This window comes from Phyllostomus discolor, chromosome 5, assembly GCF_004126475.2.
Source record: "Phyllostomus discolor isolate MPI-MPIP mPhyDis1 chromosome 5, mPhyDis1.pri.v3, whole genome shotgun sequence".
Lineage (NCBI taxonomy): Eukaryota > Metazoa > Chordata > Mammalia > Chiroptera > Phyllostomidae > Phyllostomus > Phyllostomus discolor.
In genome coordinates, this window is record NC_040907.2 from 46693822 (window position 1) to 46715937 (window position 22116).

General features: G+C 40.8%; 1 protein-coding gene across 1 annotated transcript in view; it reads left to right on the forward strand.

The window, feature by feature from the left end:
- ROR1 (receptor tyrosine kinase like orphan receptor 1) overlaps positions 1–22116 on the forward strand; it is a 376952-nt gene that overhangs the window by 243487 nt on the left and 111349 nt on the right. Inside the window, exons 3-4 of the mRNA XM_028511715.2 lie at positions 5720–6007; positions 6659–6689. Coding sequence (XP_028367516.1) covers positions 5720–6007; positions 6659–6689 — 319 coding nt within the window. The remainder of the gene's footprint in view (positions 1–5719; positions 6008–6658; positions 6690–22116) is intronic.

Consider the following 22116-nt stretch of genomic DNA (forward strand, 5'->3'; position numbering starts at 1 on the left):
GACAGGTTCACTGTGGGAATGTAGTTTTATAAGCCAATGCCTACAGGATAATATCTCTTACTGAGCAAAATAAAGAAATAACATACTCCAAACAACTATAGACAAATTGCACTATTGTTCTAGGCAAGAGGAAGTGAAGGAATAAAGTCCAGATTTAATATGAGCTGTACCTTTTTATAGGAGGTGGCATTGGGCAGAGTGGGCAAACAACCAAAGAGCCAATTTCCCCTGTTGCCAGCCCAAAAGTAAAATTCCCTGTTGCTAGAGCACGTTGCTAGGGAACAAAGACGCCAATGTAGGTAGGCCTGTGATCCCTTTCCCCCAGCCTCTGCAGGGTTTATCAGCACTGCTTGCATGTAGTGCCTTGCCAAGACAGGAGCCAGTGCCCCAGGGGTCTACAGAGAGTTTTCAGGTTTCACCCAAACTAAAACTCTGAGATACATCATCCTCGAGAACTCTCAGTATTTTATAGTCTAAATGTCCTCTTGCTTAGTTGCTTCTCCACGTGTTCTTATCCATACATCCCCAGGGGTCCTCCATGGCTTTGCTGCTGATTGCTTATCAAGGACAACAGATGTAGAATGATGACACCCTGGTATGACTTAGTTCATTCTGATATCAGAGCAATGTGGAATGATGACATACAGCTTACTCATACTTATATCAAAGCCACTTTTTTTTCCTTGTCATAAACAAGTTGGATTAAAACAACTTTACTTAGGTCATAAACAGGTGGATTTGAAATTGAACCTGTTATACAGCAGGAGGGCAATGTGATGGAAAGAGCACTGAGCTTGGAGTCCAAATCCTGGCTTTGCCTTCTGTTTGCAGGGATAGGTCTGGGATGGGTCTTCAAGTCCCCTGAACCACAGCTGACCCATCCAGACTGTGCAGAAGCAGTGGTTGGTAAAACTGCTGGGGCCCCAGCACAAATCAGCAGAGTATTAACAAACTAACGAATTGTGCTAGAACTCATACTCTCCACTACCATGCACCTGCAGTTTGTTTGTTTGTTTGTTTGTTTGTTTTTTAAGCCAATTGCACTTAAGACTATCTTTAATGATGTGGTAAAAATTACTAACTTAATTAAATCTTGACGCTTGAGGACATGTTTTTATTTTATTATTTTTTTAAATCATTTTTTAATCAGAATCAGTTTCTTAGCCTGCTAACTTTTATGGGTAGTAGTTCAAACTCCTTCCTCACTTTTTTAAAAATTTATTTTTAGAGAGGGAAGGGAAAGAGAAAGAGAGAGAGAGAAACATCAATGTGCGGTTGCTGGAGGCCCTGGCCTGCAACCCAGGCATGTACCCTGACTGGGAATCGAACCTGTGACACTTTGGTTCGCAGCCTGCGCTCAATCCACTGAGCTACGCCAGCCAGGGCAAGGACATGTTTTTAATATTCCCTAGATGGGACATTCCTGCTTAAGTGCTGAAGTACTGTGGTTGTCACAAAGAAAAACATCTGAGTTGTGAGCCAAAATAGTCACCTTTTTACTTGAAAGAATGACTGATAGTCAAGCTATAGTTCTTCTGGAATATTTTTGAAAATGAACAAAGTGATCCTGTCATATTAATTAAACAGGAAATGATATTAATTGTCAATAATAAAATTTGAACTTCCAAGAAAAAATTAAAATTTGGGAAAACAGTTGGCCACCACCGTGAGTTTGACAGCTTCCCGGAGGTCCTTACCGATGGACTGACGGTGATGTTGATGGACATGACTTTTCTACATCACAGGACTAAATGTGTCCCCATTCAGGAGCTCTCCGTAACTCACGGAGCCATGTTTTGTAAATGGGCGGTGCAAAGTCATATGTGGGGGAAAGACCTTTAAAGGGCAGGATAAACCAGTTCATGTAAATGTAACAGATTATGAAAAGTTCTCTGATATGCCTTTGGATTTCACTTTGCAAATACCCTTTAAAAACTATCACTTGTTGAATTTTGTTATAGCATCAAATAAGGCTATCCTGAATTATCTGAAAGTCTATTCAAATACCCCTCGCTTTACCCAACTGTGTGGGGCCAGAATTCCTTCAGATATTTTCATCAGAATGACATATCTCAACAGATTGAATACAGAAAGAAGAGATTCCCAGTGTCTGCTTTTAGGCCAAATAACAGATTGACAACAATAGAAAACAATGCCACTCTTATTTGTATTTTTTTAAGATTTTATTTATTTATTTTTAGAGAGAGGGGATGGGAGGGAGAAACAGAGAGAGAAACATCAATGTGTGGTTGCCTCTCACGCTGCCCCCACTGGGGACCTGGCCTGCAACCTAGGCATGTGCCCTGACTGGGAATTGAACTGGCGACCCTTTGGTTCACAGCCCATGCTCAATCCACTGAGCTACACCAGCCAGGGCTCTTATTTGTATTTTTCATTAAAATGTATTTATGTTAACAAGTAATGGGGTCATTTTTAACTTTTTACTAATTTAATAAATGTTTTTAAAATTATCTGTTTGGAGTATTCAATATTTTAAAGAGTATATAGGGATCCTAAAACTAAAAATTTGAGAACTTCTGTCCTAGAACATGGACTCTGGAGTCAAAATATTTTTTTTAATTCGATTTTTAGAACCGTTTTAGGCTCACAGCAAAATTGAGAGAGAGACACAGATTTTCTGTATACCTCCTGCCCCCACATAGAAGTAGCCTCCCCCATGAGCAACACCCCCACCCAAATGGTATGTCTGTTACAACTGATGCACCTACACTGACACGTAATCACCCAAATACCTTAGTTTTCATTACTGTTCACCCTTGGTGTTGCCTTTTTCAGAGCATTATATAGTTAAAATCATACAGTATGAAAGCTTTTCTGATTTGCTTCTTTCACTTAGTAATATGCATTTAAGTTTCCTTCATGTCTTTCTGTGGCTTGATAGCTCATCTCCGTTTAATTGTAAATAATACTCTATTGCATGGCTGTACTACCTTTTGTCCTTTCACCTACTGAGGGACATCTCATTTGCATCCAAGTTTTGGCAGTTAAATGAATAAAGCTACAAACATATGTGTGCAGGGGTTTGTGTGAACATAGTTTTCAACTCCTTTGGGTAAATGCCAAGGAGAAAGATTGCCATATCAGATGGTGTGAGTATGTTTAGTTTTGGAAGAAACTGTCAAACTGTTTTTTCAAAGTGGCTGTACCATTATTCATCTGCACCAGCAATGAGTGAGAATTTCTGTTGTTCTGTGACTTCGCCAGCATTTGGTTAAACGGAGGTACCCAGAGTTTAAGTAACTTGCTCAAGGTCACACAGATAGGTCAAGGTAGACCCAGATTCAAACGCAGTCAGTCAAGTTGCAGAACCTGCCTTATAAAATATTAGCCACTATGCTTCTATTAGCATTGCTACATGATTGCTATTTCTACATTTCTTTCCTACAGAGGGTGCATAGTTAGCCATTCGCTAGATATGCGGTGGGACTTTAAAGTCATAAAAACAGCTCTATAAATCCACTTGTCAATTACTCTCTCTATTCTCTAGGTGTCCCTGAAACCTCTCAGGAGCACGTGTGCTTATGATCTATGAGCAAACACATCCATGGATTGAATATACATATTTACATAGACTGTAGAAACATGTCCAAAGGCAGAGATCAGAATGCAAATGCAAAGAAGCAAGGCATTGGCAAAGTCATTTATGGGCTTGTGATTGTGTTGTGAAGGATGATCCTTCATTGGCTCAAGTGAGATAAAAAGTGTCATTACAGTAATACATGGGTGGTGGTCGTGCTCAGTCTGTTTTCCCACACTCACGCCTGATAAGTGCATTCGCACTTGTCATACATTCCCATGGGGCTGCCCAGAATTGAATAACACCTCTCCTCAGTTTTTTCATGGAAAATTAGACCAATTAATGAATCACTTATTTTCGGCATCTAGGAAAGCATTTTATAGGTAGGTAGGTGGTTAAACTTAGCCATTTACCTATCTAAAAAAGAAAGGCTGTGTTTCAAATATTTACATTAAATTCTACAAATTTACTATGCTCTGCCTGTGCTGTCTGATACAGTAGCTACTTGCCACGTGTGTATTAAAATTTAAAATTCAGTTCCTTGGCCACTGTAGCCAGCTACCAACTAGATAATGCAAGTTCTAGAACATTCCCATGGCTGCAGAAAGTTCGATTGGACAATGCTGCTAGATAGTAGGATACATTGAAGTTGCAGTGATAGCCAGAACGTTCTAGATGCCTGCCCGTATGGGCATATAGTCCTGCAGAGCAGACAGCCCCTTAGAAAGCCCTCCCAGGTTGGGGGTCAGAAAGGGACAGAGGATAACAGGAAGGTATGGAAGGGGGGCTCTACCCAAGGATGGGAAGTCAGGAAAATGAAGCCAAAGAGAACTCCATCTACATGAATAATGGACCAATTTAAAAAACACATTAAACTTAAGTTTTTAAAAGTAAGTTATTTTCTCAGCAACTGGATTCTATAATTAATGCCAATATGATGTTTAAAATATTATATTATTGAAGAATAAACTTAAATAAAATTTTATTATTAAAATGTTTACTGTGATAAATCTCAAAAGAAGCCAGTGCAAAATATACATGCAGTATGATTCCATTCACTTCAAATTCCAGAACAGGCAAAATTAGTCTTTGATGATAGAAATCAGAGCTGTAGTTAGATGTCTTGAATGGGGGCAGGAGAGTGGGTGGGAGCAGGGACCAGCTATCAAGATTCTTAAGGCTACTTTCTGGGATGTTGATTATGTTCTATATCTTAACAGATGCATAGGTTACATGAGTATATGCATTTATCAGTACTCATGGAACTGTATAATTAAGATCAATACATTTCCTGGAATATAAATTATTTCTTAAAAATTCATTGCATAGCCCTGGCTCGGTGGCCTAGTTGGTGAGAGTGCCATCCTGTACACCAAAACGTTGTGGGTTTGACTCCTGGTGTGTCTCGGGTCGGCCCGCAATCTGGCTTTCATAACCCTTGTGCTATCACCGCAAGGAAGATTCCTGACATCTTTCCTCATCTTGTGCCATGTGGATAGGTCCTCAAGTAACATAATTTTGTGCATCATGGTTTCATCATGATGTTGAGGAGATGCCATAAGAACTTAACTTTTGCTTATATCAATTAGCCCATGGTAAAACTGGTTTAGTTATACATCGATTCCCTTAAAGTTGCAGGACCTGTCAATAATATTGACTTACTGTAAATAATATTGCTTCTGCTTTTCTAGTTTTTCATGCTTTCTTTCTTATCAAAACTGGACAAGCTGGGAGGATCTTTACCAGAATGTGAAGAATGGTGTTATTTGGGGGTAGGGAGATATGAGGTGAATTTTACTTCTTTTTCTTCTTCACTGTATTGTTTGAGTCTGTAACAAGGACCAAGTATCTTTTTTTGATACCCTGAAACACAACAGCTCATTTTGGCTTGTCCTAGAGAGTGCATGTCTCCATGGGTGCTATCTAGTCATTTGAAAACTTTGGAGGGGTTATACCATGGGTTGTAACGCATTTCCTTCCAAGCCGTGGGCTCTGTGGATATCGTTAGGTAGTCATGGGGTCTTCGTAAATGGATAATGTCATGCCTTGTCTGTCCCCCGCACACTGCTCCTGTTCAATCTCTCTGTGGTCCCCGGGCAGCGTGGAGTAGATTTGGGGTGCTTGGAAGTGTTCTCCAGCTGTGTGCACCTCTCACCTGCCTCCTCCACCCTGTGCTCACAGATTCTTACCTGACCCTCGATGAACCCATGAATAACATCACCACATCCCTGGGGCAGACGGCCGAACTGCACTGCAAAGTCTCTGGGAACCCGCCTCCCACCATCCGCTGGTTCAAAAATGACGCTCCTGTGGTCCAGGAGCCTCGGAGGATCTCTTTCCGGGCAACCAACTACGGCTCTCGGCTGCGGATTAGAAACCTAGACACCACAGACACGGGCTACTTCCAGTGTGTGGCGACCAACGGCAAGAAGGTGGTTTCTACCACTGGAGTCTTGTTTGTCAAATTCGGTAAGCAGCCTCCTAATGCGAAAGGCCTTTGGCCCTCAGCCTCCATGGGGGTGGGGTGGGAGGGAGGGAGTCCATTCTGAGACTGCGCTATGTGCCCAGCAACCCTAAGGCCAGGACAATGGCACACATTTTACAAATAAGAAACCCAAGTAAGGCCCACTAGTTACCTACCATGCTCTGGGTTGCCCAGGTAAGTATCCACAGAGCAGGCGTGGAGCCCGGGCCTATCTGATCCCACAGCCCTCCAAACTCCCAAGCCAGTGAGAGAGAAGTTGGACAGACATAGCACGCATCCCCCTGTTCCGTCCTGCTGCCGTCAGAGGCCCCTCCGCTGTTGCAATCAGTGCCCTGTGCAGTCACTCGGCCTCCCACTGGAAACTCACTGCATCCTCTGAGGACGCCCAGCCCCCTGACTCATTTTTAGCACTTTTTTCCAGGCCCTGAACTGCAGGACACAAGTCAAGTTCTCACTGGTATGCCTTTTTGTAGAGGTGGTTGGTGGGGAACTGGAGCAAAATAATAAATCCCAGAAAAATAAGTAACACCTCGGGAGGGTTGAGAACTTTCATCGGTGATGGTTTGACTGTATCCATGTTCACCGTCCAGTAATCCAGGCTGACTGTTTCCTTTGTTTTTCTTTCATTCCTTCAGGGCCCCCTCCCACTGCAAGTCCAGGGTCCTCGTAAGTACTTGTCTCTTCTTTCTTGTCATTTCTAAGTGTTTCTCCATAGAGTTTTAGGGCAAAGACAATGTCCACTGCTCGGGCCAAACCAGGGTGTTACCAGATTCCATTCCATTTTGCTATTTCCCTGATATGAAGATTCACAGGAAACCAGCACTGGCCGTAATCCCAAGTGTGGTGATGCTGATTCTAAATGATCAAAGCAAAGATCTACTTGCATTTACTATTTGAAAATTAATCTAACATTATTTACAATAATAAATATGATAAAATCAATAAAATGACACAGTGCTGTCTTAAGCACTTGAACTCTGGCCTTTAGCTTAACGGGGTCTGTTTTACATTTCTGCAAATGTATCTGGTGCTTTAGTCATTGACCAGGGCAACAATTAGGTGATCATTTCATTTTTATTCCCTTTAAGAACTCAGAGGCAGGAGTTCTGACCCACACAGAGCAAGAAGGCCCTGTGCCTGGGTTAACAATTATACAAAGTTTGATTCATTTTGAGTCCCTTGTTAATGGCGTCTAAAGATCCAATTTCTTTCACTAACATTAGTGTTAATTCATTTGTCTTTTTATCTGGCTAAGGGATTCTTTTTTTTTGCTCCAGAGTATCCACTTGGGGTATTTTTATTTTGAGGAGGGAGACCCATTTGTTAAAGCTCTTGGTCCGCAAGAAAATATATTTTACATTTTGTAGACTTCTGAAGTAGAATTCTCTGGGCTCTGCCATGAGAACATCAGAACATCTGACCTAGACGGTACCCGTGGCAAACGTAATGGCACTTCATTTGCTCTAATCCCCTCTGTGCCACTAATTACAGTGTGGGACGGTTTAATATGTTTGTGTGTGCCTGGAGGCCCAGTGGCCCACAATCTCATTAATAAAATCGGTAATGGGCAAAAATAAACATTGGCCATCAGCCACACTGTTCTAGTTCGTCAGCTGGTTAGAGGCAACTGTAAAAGAAACCTTTACAATTAATTACCCAAGTGCTAATTGCATTCTACTTGCCCAGGTAGAAAATGCTGATTGATCTAAAACAGGTCAGAAGTTTGGTCACTCTGCCTGGCATTTCTTGAAGTTAATCTTTTTTTTTATTTCACAATTGGTTGATATGCAGAATCCTTTTGAAGTCTTATTTAAACAAAGATTACAACTTCTGTTACTTGCTGTAAAAATGCCTCGCACCCTAGTACCTTATTTGTTCCTGTTAATCTGTGTTTCCAACGTGGCTGATAATCGGCACCCCAGGTCCATTAACGCGGCTCGCCAGTCTGCCTTTATCGTCCAGTCGGCACTGGGCTGTTGACTTTCTGCCTGTTGTATTTACATCAGAAGTTCCTTTTGTTATTATCAAAATTATTTTTAAACATGTCCTTTCTTTTTAAAGTGCTTTTTTTTGTTTGCTGCCACCTTTCTGATGAACTCAGTCTGTTTCACATGGTTTTTAATTTTATATAAAGATAGTACCATGGTTTACCCTTATTCATGGTGGTGCATTCCAAGACCCTCACTGGATGCCTGAAACCACAGATAGTACTGAACCCTACCTGTGATGTTTTTCCCTAAACATACGAACACTTTACACAGCTTCTCTTTGGCATATCCAAGTTGCCAGCACCACTACTGGTGTTCTCTGGAGCCATTATTAAGTAAAATAAGGGTTCCTTGAAGCACTTGCAATGCCAGGATAGTCAGCCTGGTCGCCAAGATGGCTACTAAGTGACGAAAGAGCAGGTGGCGCATACAATGTGGGCACAGTGAACAAAGGGATGATTCAAGTCCTGGGCCGCATGAGGGGGAATGATGTGCAATTTAAAACTTTCGAGTTGCTGGAATTTTTTCTGGTATTTCTGGAATTTTCCATTTAATATTTTTGGACCAATGTTGACCGAGGGTAGCTGAAACTGTGGAAAGCGAAATTGCAGATAAGGGGGCGCTGACTGCCGTATATCACTTTCGTGAGCTGGTGTCTATGGAGAGGGTAGAAGTGCTTAAAGATGCTGAACTGGAGCTGAAAGTCTGCTTTGACGTCAGGCACCTCTGTTTCATCTTAGCTCTCATTATCCATCATGTTAGTCAGGCAAGAGCCTGAAATGCATAGTTGCCATTTTTGCTTGGAGGGACCTACAGTAAGATGCAGTTGAAGTTGAAAATCCCAAGGGGCTTCTGGCAGTTCAAACTTCACCCTAGTTGTGGCATTGCCAGTTGGCATTTCGATACCCTGCTTTCTCTTTCCTGCAGAAACCAACAATGTAGCCCCCTTTTTTTCCTTAGCTGCCACTACTTAACCCTGTCTCTAAGAGTTCCTCTCCTCCTAAGGCTAACTCCCAAGGAGAATGCCAGCTCCCTCCCCTCCCCTCCCCTCATAGTCTCCAACAAGCAGCCAAACCCCACTGCAATGGGACAGGTAGAACATAGCAAAATGATAGTCGTGGGGAACATCACAACATTTAGGATTGCTCCAAAAGGCGTTTGTCAAACAGTACAGTATTTTTTTCCAAGACAGGAGTGAAGTGGCTATAAAATTGCTGTTTACTTTAAGGTGGCCCGGCAGAGTCACTGCAAGGAAATCAAATGAAAGTCCATGCCACAGCCCTAACATGTGAACAGTGAACTTTAGGTGTATGCAACATGGGGAGAGCTAAGTGCCATGTGAGGCCACAGGGCTGTTCACACAACCCCAGCTGGGAAGGGCTTGCCCCTCAGGACTGTGGCCCAGGAAGGCAAAACATCTGAGGTCCTTGTCACTCCCTCTAGGGGCTGCATTGGGTTTTCACGTGAAGCTCACAGCATGGCATTGTAGTTTGTAGTAGGAGCAAGTTTGAGACGTTCGTAGTTTGGCTTCTGTTCGTAGCTGCAGGCTTTATTTTCTTCTGTCATTGCTGCACTCCGGCCCACCTCTAACAATTGCAGGGCCTGGGGCCTGAGTGCAGGTGGAGGCCCACATACCACACGTCTAAATATTTAAAAGTTATAAATCAAGCGAGTAAACTGTTAGATGAAATATGTTCTATCCTCCCACGTTGACAAATATACCTTCATCATGACAAAATAAAAAATATATGCAGAGTTATGGTTTTTAGCTGACTGAAAGCCAGGAACTATCAAAAATGACTACTTGAGTCATTATCATGCGTGTCTTGGTGTTCCGTTAATGGGCCAGAGACGTTATATATAATTCGTAGATTGTTATATATTAGTTCCATTAAAATTTTTATGACCTTCATTTCAGCAAAATGAATACCCATGTTGTTTTACACAAGATTTTTACTTAGTGTGTATTTTTTGGACAACAATACCAAATTAAACAAACTTCCTTGACTCACTGTAATTCTTACTTTATAAAATGAATTTTAATTTTGAAAAACTAGGCTTCCCTGAGCCAGTAGCAGCTATAATTCTCAATGAAATTCCTAAAGCAGTACTTAAATTTGCTAAGAATTTTAGCAAATGAACGAAGAACTTTGTATATCATGTTCAAATAGTAATGGGGTTATGTGATAAATAATCATTATTGCAGAATATATTCCAAAGTACAATTTCATCATAAAATCAGCCATCATGCTTTACATATTATTATATATATGTATATGTATAAGGGTGATATCAATTGTTTAATGTACTGGTTTTCTAGGGCTGCTGGAATAAACTCCCACAGCTGAATGGCTTAGACAAAAATTTGTCTCCCAGTTCTGGAGGCTAGAAGTGTAAGATCAAGACGCATGCAGTGTTGGTTCCTTCTGAGGGCAGTGAGGAAGACTTCCTTCTGGTGACTGGGCAGCATTCTTTGGCTTGTAGAAACATCACCATAGTTTCTGCCTCGATACTCATGTGGCATTCCCCTTGTGTGTGTTTCTTTGAATTTCCTCTTTTTAAGAAGACATCAGTCATATTGTGCTAGGGCCCACCCCAACACCTTATTTCCAAGTAAGGTCACATCCTGAGATACTGAGTATTAGGACTTCAACATGGGGATTTGGGGGGTGACACAATTCCACCTATAACACTTAATATTGCAAAATTTTTCTCATCCATGTGAAATGCTTGCAAATATTACTCTAATTTCTGAGAACCTTAAGAAGCACTGGTTGCAATATAAAGAAAAACAGGAAAATGGATGCATGGTAATATTGGGAATGACACTTCATTGTGTAAGAATCTGTTGCAGCCCTGGCCACAAAGTTCAGTTGATTGGAGCATCCCCTGTATACCAAAAGGCTCTGGGTTTCCTCCCAGGTCAGGTCACTTACCTAGGTTGCAGTTTCAGGAGGCAACCAATCGATGTTTCTCTCTTACATTGATGTCTCTCTCTCCCCACACCTTCCTTTCTGTCTAAAATCAATAAACATATCCACAGGTGAGGATTATTTTTTTAAAAAGACTATTACATTCCAACTGGGAGGAAGAATTTGAAAGCTGATGAACTTATTTTTTCTCTGGCTGAAGTGTGTTTGCTCCTGCTGTCCATCCTGCGCTCCAAGCAGCATCCATCTCTTCTGTTGCCTAGTGGCACCAGACACACTCCCTCACAGTGCACGTTCTCGGTGGGCTTGTTATGCTGGCACAGGGCAAGAGATGTGGAGAAGCGCCCCCTGGGGCCAGGAGAGTGTCAGTCCCAGGGGTGAGTGGTAAAGGTTTTGTGTGCACCATGCCAGCACTGAGTGCCTGGGCCTCTTCTCCCTCATTAAATGATTTCCTGTGTGTATTTGTATGTGGGCTCACAGCAAGAGTTCAAATTCTTTTTCTTTCTCCTCCTCTTCCTCCTGCTCCTTCCTCTTCTCACTCTTTTATTTGCTTCCTCTCCTTCCTCCTCTTCCTCTTCTTCTGCAGTTTTACTGAGACATAGCTCACATAGCACATAATTCTCCATTTGAAGTATAAAACTCTGTGTTTTTTAATGTAGTCACAGAGTTGTATTACTAATATCTCTAAAATGTAATCTTTATTGTATTTTTTCCCATTACTATGTAGTCCCCTTATACTCCCCTGCCTCCAGGAGTTGCCACACTGTTGTCTGCGTCCCTGAGTCCTTTTTCCTTTTTGCTCAGTCCCTTCACCTCTCACCTCCCCCTCCCAGCTGTTATTTTAGAAATTTTAATCATCTCAAAAATAAACTCTTCTCAGCCCCTGATAACCTTTAATCTACTTCCTGCCTACAGATTACCTATTCTAGATCTGTCATATAACTAAAATCATGCTATCCTTGTTGTTTTGTATCTAGCTATTTTTACTTATCATATCTACATTATAGCATGCATCAGTGCTTCATCCTTTTAATGGCTGAATAATATTCATAGTATGGCTATACCAGGTTTTGTCCATTTTTCTGTTGATGGATATTTGGGTAGCTTCCACTTTTTGCCTATTCTGAACAATGCTGCAGTAATCATTCTGGTACGAGTTTTTGTGGGGGAAGTGTTTTCAATTTTGGGGGGTATAGACCTAGAGATAGAATTCCTGAGGCATGTGGTAATTCTGTGTTTAACTTTTTGAGGAACTGCCAAACTGTTTTCCAAAGGGACTGCTCCATTTCACTCAGAGGAATGTATGTGGGTTCTAATTTCTTCACATCCTCTCCAACACACATTTTCCTTTTACTTATCTTTTATTATTATAACCATCCTAATGGTTGTAAAGTTGTATTTTATTGTTTTGATTTGCATCTTCCTAATGATGAATGACATTAACCATCTTTTTATATACTTGCTGGGCATTTATATATCGTCAGAGAAATTTTTGTTCAAATTCCTTGCTCATTTTTTTATTTTGTTAACTTGTCTTTTTATTCTTGAGTTTTAAGAGTTCTTTATGTATTGTGGATGCTGTACCCTTACCCAATACATGACTTACAGGTATTTTTCCCATTCTGTGGCTGTCTTTTCATTTTCTTGACAATGTTCTTTGAAACACAAGGTTTTGATTTTGATGATGTCCAATTTTTCTTTTTGTTCGGTTGTATGTGCTTTCAAGAAACTGTTGCCTAATCCAATTATCACAGAGATTTACTGCAATCTCTTCTTCTAAAACTTTTAGTTTTATAGCAGAGGTGGGTACATGTGGACCGTTTAAGGATGACTTACAGGACGTGAGAAACTAGTGCTTCCCAATTCCTGACAGATATTAATCTTTATACTCCAAGACCAATAAATTAGAATTCCTGGAAATTCTCAGAAATTTCTAAAATCATAAGATACTCATATTTACTTGCATGTGTCTAATGAATTATGATTTTCTATAATAATAAACAGCAAATCACTTTTCTCTGATGCTGAAAATTTTTGTAAAATAAAATTCACTATAATTAAAAAGAGTTTTAGCTTTATAGTTTTAGCTCTTATATTTAGGTTTTTGGTCCTTTTTGAGTTAACTTTTGTATATGGTGTGAGGTAGGAATCCAGATTCATTATTTTGCATATGTAAATTCAGTCATCCCAATACCATTGGTGGAGAAAGTATTCTGTACCCATCTTGGCAACCTGTTAAACACCAGCTAACCCAAAATGTATGTGTTTATTTCTGGATTCTCAGTTTTACTTCACTGATTTATGTGTCCAACCTTATGCCAGTTTCTCAGAGTCTTTTTTTGGGGGGTTACTTTTTAAATTTATTGGGGTGATAATAGGTAATAAGATTATATAGGTTTCGAGTGTACAGTTTCTGTAAGTTTCAAAATCAGAAAAAGTCCTTTCCATCAGTCAGTGTTCCGCTGGAAAAACAGAGCCAGTAAAATTTTATAGGCATGCATATATAAAGAGATTTATTGCAAGGAATTGGCTTATGTGATTGTGTGGGCTGGCTAGCCTAGTTGGAAATCCATAGGGCAGAGTGTCAGGAGGGGCAGGCTAGACACCTCTGGCCAGATGCTCATGCTGCATTCCACAGGTAGAATTTCATCTGCCTCTGGGAAACTTTCCTTCTGCACTTAGACCTTTCGACTAATTGGATCAGGCTCACTCATTTATTTAGGATGCCCTCCTACATTTAATCAGCTGACTGTGGATGTTAATCTTGTCTACAAAGTACCTTCACAGACTGGAGTTTGACTGAATAACTGTGGACTGTCTCTTGCCAAGTTGCCATATAAAACTGATCATCATATCATCCAACACAGCTCTTTCTCAAGACTTTTTTTTGGCTATTCTGAACCCCCTTGCATTTCCATGTGAATTTTGGGGTCAGCCTGTCAGTTTTTGCCAAGAAGCCAGCTAGGATTTTGATGGGGATTGTCCTGAATTTGTAGATCAACTTGGGGAAAACTGCTATCTAAACAATATTAACTCTTCTAATCCATGAAATGGGGTGCCAGTCCATTTATTTAATGTTTTCAAGAATGTTTTATAGATTTCAGTTTACATGTTTTTCTCTTTTTATGTTAAATTTATTCCTAAATATTTTGTTTTTCATACAATTGTAAATGGAATTGTTTTTCTTAATTTCATTGTCAGGTTATTTATTGATATTCTGTAGAGATACAACTAATTTTTATAGAGTATATTGTTCTTATACCCTGCAATCTTGGTGAACTCATTTATTAGCTCTAATAGTGTGTATGTGTTTCTTAGGATTTTCTGTATACATGATCATATCATCTGCACATAGAGGTTATTTTATTTATCATTATTCAATACTGATGCCTTTCATTTATTTTTTAAAAGATGTTATTTATTTATTTTTAGAGAGGGAAGGGAGGGAGAAAGAGAGAGAGACAAACATCAATGTGTGGTTGCTGGGGGCCGTGGCCTGCAACCCAGGCATGTGCCCTGACTGGGAATCGAACCTGCAATGCTTTGGTTCACAGCCCGCGCTCAATCCACTGAGCTACGCCAGCCAGGTTCATTTATTTTTTTTCTGCCTAATTTCCATAGCTCAAACCTCCAGTAAACCTCCAGTAAATGTTAAAGAGAAGTAGTGAAAACTGACATCCTGTCTTTTTTTCTAATCTTAATGGAAAAGATTTCATCATGCTAGCTGTAGGTTTTTCGTAGATGGCCTTTATCAAGTTGAGAAAGTTCTTTCCTATTCCTATTTTTTAAGTGTTTTTTTATTATAAAAGTGCATTGGATTTTGTCAAATGCTTTTTCTGTGCCTATTGAGATGGTTATGATTTTTCTGTCCTTTATTATATTAATGTTGTGTATTACACTGATTGATTTTTTATGTTAAGGCAAGTTTACATTCCTGGGGTAATTTCTACTTGGGCATGGTGTATATTTCCTTTTTATACATTGCTAGATTCCATTTGCTAGCATTTCATTGAGGATTTTTGCATCTATTTATGAGGGATACCTATATGTAGTTTTCTTGTGATGTTTTTGTCTACTTCTAATACCAAGGCAATACTGGCCTCTGACAATGAGTTGGGAAGTATTCTCTCATCTTCTACTTTTGGAAGAAGAGTCTGTGAAGGATTTGTACTAATCTTTAAATGTTTGGTAAAATTTACCAGTAAAGCCTTTTGGGCCTGAATTTTTCTTTGTGGGAAATTTCAAAATTACTAATTGGACTTCTTCACTTGTTTTAGGTTTACTTAGATTTTCTGTTCTTCTGAGTAAGTTTTTGTAGTTTGTCCATTTCATTTAGATTATCTAAATTGTTGGCATAGAGTTGTTCATAATTTCTCTTATCATTCTTTTAATTTCTGTAATGTAAGTAACGATGTTTCTTCTTTTATTTCTGATTTTAGTAACTCATATTTTCCTTTTTTTAATTGTTCAACCCAGGTAGCTTAGCTAAAGGTTTGTCAATGTTATTGATTTTTTTTCAAAAAGCTATTTTTTATTGAAAAGTAGGCATTTCAATAATGTAATGTGCCTACTCTCAAAGTCAGAACACCTCCTCTCTCATGTGGCCTGTGCTGTTGCTGCTGTTTGCTGAGTGACTTTCTTAATAATCCACTGCAGTCTGTGTTCCCCGCCCTGTGCAGCACTGAGCTCTCTGCTCAGTTAGTTTAGTGATTAGATAACAATGGGACAGACATCTCCTTAAACCAGTAGGTCTTACACCCTTTGTCTTGGGGTCTGCTGTGTGCTTTGGGGCTTCCCTTCAGCATTCCAGCAGTTTATAACTCTGCCCTTGCATTCATTTCCTGCTTGAGCAGGGCCTCCACGTTAGCCAGAGGTGAGAGATTAGGGCAGGTGCCCAGCCCCTCACAGGAACATGTTCTTCTCTGTCCCCAGAAATATGCCGTAGTTTTTCAAAGGCCCTGTGAACAGTTCATTCCTTAGATGATCCTTCCTTTGAGCTTTTGAGCTTTTTGGCCAGGCTCTTCCACTGCCCCCACCCCATTAGTATTGCCACCCCAAGCTACCATGAGAATTTTTTTTTCTTTAACAAATGACCCGGGACTAGGTCTTTTCTCACTGAGAGGTTCTGAGTCCAGGCAAATGAATATAAGTCGTGTGACTGGGACTTTTCCAAATTGCTGCTAGCCAGGTCAGATTATGCCGATTCTTGGAGATGGGGCTTTTGAGGCACTTCAGCCCCTCTGCCTCCTCCAGTGACTGCTAGGCTGCTGGTTTTCACAGCAGCTGTGGAAAGGAAGCTGCTGATGTTCAAGGTCCCTGCAGGATGCAGGAAAGGGAGGTGGGAACAGGGCAAGATAAAGTTCCACAGAACTGTCTTACTAAATTTTAGCTGCAACCTTCCTCCCCACCATCCCTTTTAAATAAATGTTCCTCAGAGTGTTGCAAGCCTTTGGCTAATTTCCAGAGTTCTGAAAATGTTTATTTTTTCACTTTTTCCCCAGTGTTCTTATATGTAGCAACAGATTTTTGGCAGTCATTACTCTGTCATTCCACATTTCCTACTTCCACAGGGGCCTTCCTGTCCACATCTAAGGACAGTCCTGGGTGGATGATGTCTTAGAACGCCTGTAAGGCTGTTCTTTATGACAGCTTCCCTTTGTTGAGCCTCTCACCCAAAACAGGACAATGTATTGCGATTCATTCTATGTATCACCTTACTTCTCCAAAACAGCAATCCATGGAAGATGTTTTGATCCCCATTATCAGAAAGGCTCGTAAAGGTTAAAAGGCTTTAATTGGACTTAGTTCGTATCTGATTTCTTCAGTTTTAATCTTTTGGGATCATTAGGTTGATTAATTTGACCCTAGTGAGGCCTAGAGCATCAATATTATATCACTCATGTTTGCTCGAGGCTTTTTCCTGGTATATATCTTGAGCTTTCCGAAGCAAACAGATCCAATCCAACTGACACTTAAGCATTCATTCAGTTCAATAAATTTTTATCGGTCACCTACAAAATGCCAGGCTCTCAGCCAAACTCTGTGGAAACTACAGATAATAAACTTTGCCCTCAAACTGCTTGCTCCCTGTGCTGGGGCTGGGAGAAGAACAGGCATCCATCGCATCAGCAAGTGCTCTGGGGCCCTGCTCCTCTCCGTCTCCCCGACCACCACCCTCTAAGCCACTGTCATACCTTGTCTGAAATTCTACAGCAGCCTTAGTACTGGTTTTTCCTCTTCCACGCTTATCTCCTACAGATTATTTCTCATTAAGTAAGTCAGAGTGAGCTTTTACAAATATCTTCTGCATATATTCTTTTAAATTAGTGTTTAGGGGGTTTTTTGCAGACATATCCAGAAGTGGAATCCCTGGGTCATAAGGCAGCTTTACTTACAATAGCCAAGATATGGAAGCAACCCAAGTGCCCATCAACAGATGAGTGGATAAAAAAGCCATGATACATAAATACAATGGAATATTGCTCAGCCATAAAAAAGAGTGAAATCTTACCATTCGTGATAGCATGGTGGGACCTAGAGCAGGGATCCCCAACCCCTGGGCTACAGTCTGTGGCCTGTTAGGACCTGGGTGGCACAACAGGAGGTGAGCAGCAGGTAAGTGAGCAAAGCTTCATCTGTATTTATTTTTAGCCACTCCCCATGGCTCAAATTACTGCCTGAGTTCTGCCTCCTGTCAGATCAGTGGAGGCTTTAGATTCTTATAGGAATGCGAACCCTGCTGTGAACTGCGCATACCAGGGGTCTAGGTTGTGCCCTCTTTACGGGAATCTAATGCCTGGTGATCTGAGTTGGAGCTCAGGTGGTGATGCTAGCACTGGGGAGCACCCGTAAATACAGATTATCATTAGCAGAGAGGTCTGATTGCACAGAGACCATAATAAATCAATTGTAGACTCATATCAAAAGCCTATCAGTGAATGGCAAGTGACAATTAAGCTGCACCTGGTGGCAGGCTTTAAGTCAGAATCCAACATATTCTAGTTCGTACAGGGCTCACTAATTATTTTATTTACCACTTCCGTCCGTGCCTCTTTCCTACACTATGCATTTTTGTCAGTCATAGTTTTGGTATGCCCACATGCTAATCCTAGCATGTAGTGAGTTTTATAATTATTTCATTATATATTACAACATCATAATAATAGAAATAAAGTGCACAATCAATGTAATGTGTTTGAATCTTCCTGAAACTATCCCCCTGCCCCACCCCAGTCCATGGAGAAACTGTCTTCCATGAAACTGGTCCCTGGTGCCAAAAAGGCTGGGGACCACTGACCTAGAGGGTATTATGCTAAGTGAAATAAGTCAGTCAGAGAAAGACAAATACCTTATTAGACATATATGTGGAATCTAAAGAACAAAATAAATGAATGAACAAAACAGAAACAGACTCATGGATACAGAGAACAGACTGATGGTAGCCAGAGAGGAGGAGGTTGGAGGGATACTGGGTGAAAAAGGTGAAGGGATTAAGAAGTACAATATTGGAAGTACAAAGTAGTCATGGGGATGTAAAGTACAGCATGGGAAATGTAGTTAGTAATATTGTACTAACTCGATGTGGTGCCACATGAGTATTGGAACTATTGGGGGAAACACTTTGTAAAGGACATGATTATCTAACCAATATGCTGTGCACCTGAAACTGATATTTTATAAAATAATATTGAATGTAAACTCTAATTGACAGATAAAATTTAAAAAACAATAAAAATTAGAACTATCTTCTGCCCTAATATTAGGACCCTCACCCTCTTGGTCTCCCCATTTGGAAGAGATCCCCAACACCTTGCCCTGGCTTTCCTGTCAGGCTCCCTGCCCACCTCTGTGGCCCCCCTTGTCCTACTCCCACCTTGGCCATTCAGCTCCAGCCATGTCAGCTGTGCTTCTGTTCCCAAGACACCCAGGCTTGTTCTGATGCCTTCGGGATTTCTGCTAGCCATTGTCTCTGTCTGGAGGATTTTATTATGAAATCTTTCCATGACTCCCTCCTTTTTGCCATTCAGATCTCACCTAAAATATCACCTCCTCAGAAATGACCCCAGAATCTAAAGTAGCACCCAGTCTTTTTTTATTATAACCCTGTTTCATTTATATTAGGGCATTTGTCACCAAATAAGCTTCATGAGGACCTTGTCTGTTTCATGCACCACTTCATCCCCAGTCTTAGAACATAGCCAGCATTCAGTAAATGTTCATAGAAGGGAGGAAGATAGGGTTGGAGGAAGGAAGGGAGGGATGGAGGGAGAGAGGGAGGGAGGAAAAGGAAGGAAGAAAAAGAGAGAAAGAAAAAGAAAGAAAGAAAGAAAGAAAAAGGAAGGAAGGAAGAAAGAAAGAAAGAGAGAGAGAGAGAGAGAGAGAGAGAGAGAAAGAAAGAGAGAAAGAAAGAAAGAAAAGGAGAGAAAGAGGGGGAGAAACAAAGAGAGAAAGAAAGATCCAAGGGTCCTCTTCTATAAGACAGTAATAATAGTACCCATCTCAGGATTATCATTAGCAGTAATGAGACAATGAATATAAAGTACTTAATACCTGGTAGATCTCAATAAATATTCCTCAAATGAATGAGACAGTATTTGTTGACTCGATTACCTCACCTGTCTTATGACATATGAAAAATCCTAGTATGGGGTCTGGTATATAATTAAGTTTCATGAATTTAAGTTGTATTTCTTTTCCTTCATCCTCTGAGGGCTCCTTCAGAAGTCTATAAAAAGGGCACAGGGGACAAAGGTGTTTATCTATAGGGTTGTTGTGAAGAATAAATGAAATAATAAGAATGTTTGTTAGGTACAGAGCACTGTACTTGGCACATACTAGGCTCTTAATAAGGTTATTAGCATCATCATCATCATCCCTGTCATCACCACCACTTCATTTTCATTGTTATTTGAGCGAAGAGGCTGTGTCTTCTTTCCAGCCAGAGACCTTCTGGACCACATTCCCTGCTGTAAACCCCAGTACGAGACTTTGAAGCCTTTGTTCCTTTTTCTCTCTTTGGCCTTTGGCTAATGTCCCTTTTTGCAGAAAGACAAAGTGATCAGCTTTTGAAGAATTCTTTCCTTCTCTTATCTGTTTCCAAGTCTCAGCCACAGTGAAGAAGTGTAGCTGGGTGCTGGCCCAGCCCAGGAAGTGATAATGTAATTTTTCAACTCAAGATAAACTCTAGGATAAGTTTCAATGCAAATACTCAGGCAGTTAGTTCAGAGGCAGAGGTGCCTTGCAGAGGGGAGACCAGGAAGTCACTCAGCAGCTGGGCCAGGACACAGGGGGCCGGTGAAGTAGCTAACCTCCGTGTCTTCCTCCAACTGCCTGAGGCTCAGCACTCAGCAGAGAAGGGGCAGATGGAGGGAATGTGGAGAGATTAGATAAGAAGGATTTCCCAATCCCAGTGGGGGATAGTTCTAAAAGGACAAAGGGTTGAAAAGCCAAGCTCTTATATCCCAGTCTGCCCCCATCACTCAACAATTCCCACTGAATGAATAGGGTGTGGAAAGCTTCCAATTAAAACGATACTTGTGAATATTGGCAAACATATCTTTGTGTGCAGGGCACAAAGAGAAAAGAGAGAGGATAAGTACTTGCTTTCTAGAAGCACAGGTTCTGAAAGCTTATCCACCAGGCCACAAGTCTCTCAGTCTATAGGTTAATCATGAATGTATCTCACCTCGCATGGCACCTAGTACATAGTGGCTACTCAACATGTGGGGAATTGAACATCAAGAGTCTGAAATCTTTTCTCCTGAACCCTGTTCTGAAATCTTTTCTCCACGTATGACAAGTTTTACTTATTTGCTCAACACATTTTTTAAATTTTTTTTATTTTAATTGTTCAAGTATAGTTTTCTGTCTTTTACTTCCATCCCATTTCCATCCCCCTGCCCCAGTTTTTGTCCATGTGTCCTTTATGCTTGTTCCTGTAAACCATCCCCCCTTTCCCCTGAAATGCTCAACACATTTTTATCAAGCTCCTTCTATGTTCCAGGCCTCTGATTCTTAGAAGCTGTTTTTAAGTCATACATGTGGGTGCCAGGCAACACAAGTGATCTAAAATTCCTCATTGTACCTCATTTTCACTTTTCCTTTCTGCATTTATGAATATTAACACCGGCTTCTGCTATTAGTTACAGAGCAAGTACTTTTCAAGCATTCACCCAACTCTGGCTGTGGGTGAGCAGAACGTCCCAGTGCAATCAGAGTGTGGTTTAGAGCACTGCTTCTCAAATGGTAATGTGTGTAAAAGTTCCCTGAGGATGTTGTTAAAGAGTAGGTATGGGATGGGGCCTGAGACTCTGCATTTCTAACATGCTCCCAGCAAGTGCTAGTACAGCTGGAAGCAAGGATTTAGACAAAAGTCACAGGCCTGGGTCCTAGTCTTTCTCCATCATTCACTAGCCAGTGAACCCTGGACATATTGCTTACCTTCTTTAGACCCCAGTTCCTTTATTTGCAAACTACAGAACTTGAATTCAGTGTCATCAAGTAATTATTTTAATGTTAAATTTTGTGACTCATTGAAACTGATTCTGCTGTTCTCTTTATTACAGTAAGACCTCTTCAAGTTCTGGATTTCATGCAGTTTGCTCTTGGGCTCTCCTTCTCTGTTCTGTTAGTAGTAGTCCTCTTTTATCCATCATGTGCTTCCATCCTGCCCATTCCAAGCATGGTGGTGTACAGTTAGATCAACCAATGGGAATGATTTTACCCAGAACTCCCACACAGGAAACTCCCACCATCATGATCACCAGATTCTGAAGGGGCATGGTGTGGTGCCTTCCTGGGTCAAGTGGAAATAACTATGCACTTTGCTGGTCAGTAGCAGGCTCTGCTTGCCTCCTAATAAATACAGCATCCTTTCCTCCCATATTTCTTCACTAGGTTCTTGTAAGCTGAGTGTCTCTGTGTGAAGTTGCGCAAGGGGATTGAGGCTGGAGGCCATATGATGTAGTGGTGGACACAGCTCTCTGACGTCTTCACGTGGGTGTTTTTAAAGTGTTGACTCATGATCTTGTTGCCTCACTAGCAGGCCCTGAAGGCTGATGGGAAAATTAAAGACACTGGTTTGCATATGTGACTTATGAATACAGATTCATTATTAAATCACACATTCACAGAGCTTTCTAAGGGAAAAAATCAAATCTTATAACAAACAATTAA